Source organism: Elaeis guineensis, chromosome 7, assembly GCF_000442705.2.
Source record: "Elaeis guineensis isolate ETL-2024a chromosome 7, EG11, whole genome shotgun sequence".
Lineage (NCBI taxonomy): Eukaryota > Viridiplantae > Streptophyta > Magnoliopsida > Arecales > Arecaceae > Elaeis > Elaeis guineensis.
This window is the reverse complement of record NC_025999.2, coordinates 619,180-624,567: the sequence shown is the minus strand read 5'-3', so window position 1 is coordinate 624,567 and position 5,388 is coordinate 619,180. Positions and strand designations below refer to the sequence as shown.

The 5,388-nt window shown below is 45.0% G+C and overlaps 1 protein-coding gene across 1 annotated transcript; it reads right to left on the bottom strand.

Annotated features, from left to right (window-relative positions):
• Window positions 1-628: 628 nt before the first annotated feature.
• LOC105049351 (4-coumarate--CoA ligase-like 1) lies at window positions 629-4,735 on the bottom strand. The gene is made up of 6 exons (XM_073260682.1): window positions 4,319-4,735; window positions 3,511-4,092; window positions 2,862-3,060; window positions 1,966-2,111; window positions 986-1,053; window positions 629-890 (listed from the first exon to the last, which is right to left on the bottom strand). The coding sequence occupies exons 1-6, from the start codon at window positions 4,733-4,735 to the stop codon at window positions 629-631; spliced, it is 1,674 nt and encodes a 557-aa protein (XP_073116783.1).
• Between the last annotated feature and the right edge of the window lie 653 nt (window positions 4,736-5,388).

Genomic DNA, 5,388 nt, shown 5'->3' with positions numbered 1-5,388 from the left:
CATCCTCCTCAGTCTTGTCCCCATGCATGCGTTGATTCATGAAAATCGAAAGAACAATAGATCCAGTAACCACGCCATATCATATATGGCATGTGGATCCAGGCCACTGCTTCCAGGGAGGATGAACCCATCAATGTTGAGGACCATGGGGGCTAGCTAGAGGTTTTTTTCGCCGCGTTCACCTTCTTCCCCTGTATTAGGGAAATCATGATGTGCACGATGGCTTGGATCGATAGAGGCATCACAAGCAGCGGTAGGCCCAATATGGCATATATATATATATATATATATATATAGTAGCTTATCTCCATACTTGTTCATTGATGCCACAGATTATTAACCATCGACACTAACAACATGTGAAACAGAGTGACGGGAGGAAAGGTTCCACAATGCCAAGAGTTCGTCGCGTTTCTTTATGTCATTCGTAATCCTAGTAATGCATGCACAAAGTATTTTAGAAGTGAGAGCACTAGCGTTCTCTCTTATTAGAAAAAACGATTCTGATCGGTGGCAGATCTGAAGTTTCTTTTCTTAAAAAAAAAAAAAGAGCAATTAATTTAAATGTTAGCCACGAAGCTAAATGGACCGCATCAACCTTGTGTAGAGGACTCTATGACATCTCTTCCTATTGTGGGATGCCCTTCACGGAATTCGGAGTGCTCTCTTGGCTTGTTGATTTCTTCGCCACGTTCTCTCTTAGGAGCCTCCTCAAGATCTTCCCAGAGGCTGACTTGGGGATGGAATCCACAAAGTGCAGTACTCGAATCCTCTTATAGGTTGCAACATTAGAGGCCACATACTTCATAATCGCTTCCTCACTATCTTTTGCATGAGGGCACATCACAACACAAGCTGCGGGAATCTCCCCTGCTTCCTCGTCGGGCAACCTGCATGTCATTGCATTTGTAGATGTGGCGATCAATTAATGTCAAACCTCCGGCTGATGAACGACCGTATGTAGTTCGATGAACCATGCACTTACGCAAAGACGGCTGCATCATCAACTGAAGGATGAGAGAGAAGTATGGCTTCTAACTCTGCCGGGGCTACCTGCAAGCGTGCATGGAAGTCATGAAAAGTTCTCAAGACGAATCATGCAGCGTCTACTTGATCCCTTTTTTTTTTTTTTTTGGATGTATGTAGACGAGACAAACATTCCCATGTTATATTATATGTGATTTATCGATGAATGATTTGGACATAATGCATTTCTAGTAGGAACATCATGCAAGTATGTACGTACGGCTCTGTTTGACATCACACGTCCCGAGATAGTTTGGCACCTTTAATCCAGTGGAAAAAAGCTCAGAAAGCATTTTGGCGTCATACTGGTGGAGACAAGTTGAATGAATAGAATGTTATATATATATATCTTTTCTGAGCAACATATATTTATTTCAGTGGAAAAAGAAATGCTAGCTTATGGAATTCCCACCACTCGTGTAAATTTTTTGGCCATAATCTCGTAAGAAAATTGTGCAAGCGGATGTATATATAAATATATATCCGTTACATGCATGCACGATTGCACATTGATGGCCCTGTAGTCATGGAGCGAGTGCGCCTCGCCAGAAGGCTGCAGCCGCATTTGCCCACCTAGAATTATTATTTATTAATTAATCAAGTGGTTGGCAGTTGCCTGTCCTCTAATGGAGCGGTGGAAAAGATAAAGGGATTAGAATTAGAAGCATTCTTTTTTAAGTGCTCATGAACCACCAAGAATGAGAAAGGAAAAGGAACGCTCCAAAAGAAAAACAAATTAATGGAATGAAATCATTAGGTGGGCATCTGTGCTTTGATTAGACTTCGCTAAGAACCACTTTTGTCATCTAGATTAATAAAGTATAATATCTTCTTCTGTTTGTTAAGCACCTCAGGTTCCCCTGGGTGCGGATTAAGCAGCCCCTCCGATTTGCCTGTTCTCAAAATGTCAATAATGATGGCCGGGGTACGATATCTCACCTGGAACCCTTTGAACTTGATGAGCTCCTTGATGCGATCCACGATGAAGACGTCGCCATCGTCGTCTATGTAGCCGACGTCACCCGTGTGGAGCCACCCTTCCCGGTCTACAGTTCGCGCTGTTTCTTCTCTATTTTTGTAGTAACCTGTTGGAGGTGCCGCATAATTAGTTCCGGCGGATTTTATTTGGTCGAGTGAGTTGATGATTCCATAGGAAAACCTCGAATTCTCAAAGCTAAAAGACTTCATGTTTTATATACGAGACGTTATTCTTTTGGGACAATTAACTAAAGCCAACGAATTTAATTAGTCACCGATCCAAGAAATAATGCATGAATTTCGCAGATCACTAAAAGCACACACAATCTAGAGTATAACATCTACCAAATAATAGAAGGAATATCAGATGATATCTTCAAGAACTAAGTATTATTTTCCTTGAAATGATTACCAGCACTGCATCTTCAGTTCCTCACAATTTGGCTTTATGAAACGGATGAGCACTTTCATGCTGCAGGTGGCTTGATTGCGGGATTTACGGTTTGATCAAGGCATAGTTTCAAAAAGGTATTCTGGTGCAAAGTCAAGAGATGCCGCAGGGCGTTGTCACCCTCACTTGCTAATTGGCCATTGGTCTAAGGTGCCTTTTAATTATCTTGAAATAGGATAATAAATTTTGATATCTAAAGAAATGAAAAATATCTCATCTAATGCCCATTAGATGAATAGATATGCCTAGATTTTTTTTATTTATAAATGTACTTGTCAAGAGGAATAGCAAAAACTATTTAACTCCGGATATATAGGACATGTTGGTCTAGTCTAGTGCTGGTACAGAAATGGCAAATGAGCCAGCGGCCTCAGTGGTGGTACATGGGCCAGGGGGAGGGAATTACCTTGCATGACGCACTGGCTCCTGACGCAGACTTCACCTGGAGTATTCTTGGGGAGGGAGCGGCCGGTGTTGGGGTCGACGAATTTCACCTCCAAGTTGGGAAGAATGAATCCGACGGAGTTCTTCTTGGCGATGCTGTGCCCCTTCCTTGGATCTCCATGGGTCAGGGTAATGCAGCTATGCTCTGTGAGTCCATATGCCTAATTTTCAAAGGGAGGACGTGGTGACCAGAATGTGAGAACGTATTGGAGCTATTGCTTGCCCTATACGTATAACCTTGACTACCAATTAAACAGCTTGTTTATAATTCTGGTGCAGTAGCAGGTGAACTTGTTTGCTAGCCAGCCTTGGCTTGCGACACAAACTGCCGTTCATGTGATGACGGAATTCATGAGGTGAAGTGCAGTAAATCAGTGGTGCTATCTAGACTTTTGTGATTTCCAAGGACAAAGAAAAAAAAGAAGAAGAAGATAAAATGCCACATCAAACGAGCTGACATGGCAGCTGATTTGGCACGTTCTCGCTGCCAGATTAGCTGATTCATTAATTTTGATTGGCTGGTGCTGTCTCTAATTAATAATTGATTGATCGCTAGCTGATTGCTCCTTGAAAGCTAATAAAGGCAAAGGCTGAGTTCATCGATTAATTACCTCCTGAACCTGGACGCCCGGGAACTTGTCCTCGAAGGCGGCGAGCAGCTCCGGGGCGAGCGGCGCCGCAGCCGTCATGACCGTCCTGAGCTGGAGCGTCCCGAGGTCGAACTCGTCGACGATGGGGCTCTTGACCATGGCGAGCATGATGGCGGGCACGATGGGGACAAAATGCACCTGGTGGGCGATGAGGGCGTGGAGGAAGGCTCTGAGCTCGAACCTGTCCATGACCACCACCTTCCCTTTGTTCCTGAGGGAGGCGCAGCAGATGCCGGTGATCCCGTAGATGTGGAAGAAGGGCATGAGGCCGAGCATGGTGACATGGCCGATCATGTCGGGTCCCACGCTGAAGAGGGAGGAGCAGAGGTTGGCCACCAGGTTCCGGTGGGTGAGCATCACCCCCTTGGACAACCCCGTCGTGCCCGACGAGTATGGAAGGGCGCACAGATCTCCCTGCGTCACCTTCTCTTCTACCTCGCTCGGACCCGCGCGGTCTGACGCCTCCAGCAGATCATCCCAGCTTATGGCATCCGCCACCTGCCTTTCCCCGACGACTATGATGGGCACCCCGAGATCCTTCACCTTTTGTTTAGTGAAGATATATATATATATATATATATATATATATATATATATATATGCATGCATGCATGCATGCACGCACATGGTGTATATATAGCACAGCAGATCAGTTCATTAATTTATTTAAAATACGGTACCAATACATGCATGGGTTTAGTTAAGTTTAGATTTAAATTTTGCCTTAAGAATATTGGATCAGGAGTCAGGACTTAAATGGCTGACCGACCTTGTCATGGGTGAGGCAGTTGGTGACGATGAGCCTGGCATCCGAGTCTTCCACCTGCTTGCGTATCTCCAGCGGCAGCGCAAGAGGGTTCGCTCCGGAGAAGACACCGCCGGCGGACATGATGCCAAGGGCGACCACCGGGTAGATGGCGAGGTTGGGGAGGACCACCACCACCACGTGGCCCTTCCTGAGGCCCACCGACCGCAGCGCCTTTGCAAACCTTCGGGTGTCACGGACCACCTCGCCGTACGTGTACGTCTTGCCGGTGGACGCTTCCACCAGCGCCACCTTGTCGGCATAGTCCTCGGCGTCTTGCAGTACGAACTCTGGCAGCGTTGTCTCCTGTGGCACCGGAACTGCCGAGAACTTGCTGCGGAAGATGTGCTGCTCCTCTTCGGCAATGGCTATGTCCCCCATGTTTCTTTCTGATGATCAGCGTGGCTTAATTTGAGAATTGCACGATTGATTACCGGGGGGGTGGTTTATAAAAAAAACTGATCATATATGGAAGGAGTGGTTGGGCGGTTACAGGTGACATGAGGGCCGTTTAAACGTGAGCATGCGGGAGCAAGAAATGCTTTTGACGTGCGGATGGATATATGCATTGGTTGGTGAGATTTGGTTGGGTCATGGCCTGCTGATGGCAAGAACCTAGAGGACAGGTACATGCACCATAAATTTTATCTATGTATATATACAGTTTACATATTGTATATATATACTGTCACCTACATTACAAGATTCGACTCCAGTACGTATCAGAATCGTCTATGTATGGTTTAACTTGCAATTTGTATAAAAAGAGGCTGTAAAAATCGAAACCCCAAAACCAAACACACACAAAAAAACAAAACAAAAAAAAAAAAAAAAAGGAAAAAAAAAGGGAAGAAGAAGAATATTCTAGGAACGCTAGATGTACGTCATGCTCTAGCTTAATTTATTTCCTTGATTACAGTTATTGTATCTTTTCTTTCATAGAACTTCAGAAATTAAGCTGGTTTTTTCCCCCGATTGAAGACAAAGTTGGTATTTAGATCCAAGGAGCTGTGGATATGAGGCGAGTTTGCTGC

Bases quoted from the DNA above. Each gene is read 5' to 3' on its own strand.
- LOC105049351 (XM_073260682.1), bottom strand. From the start codon at position 4,735: ATGGGGGACATAGCCATTGCCGAAGAGGAGCAGCACATCTTCCGCAGC. The intron at 3,061-3,510 runs GTAATTAATCGA...TTTGAAAATTAG, and splicing joins CGGGCGTCCAGGTTCAGGAG to GCATATGGACTCACAGAGCA. The intron at 2,112-2,861 runs GTAATTCCCTCC...CACCTCCAACAG, and splicing joins GAGCCAGTGCGTCATGCAAG to GTTACTACAAAAATAGAGAA.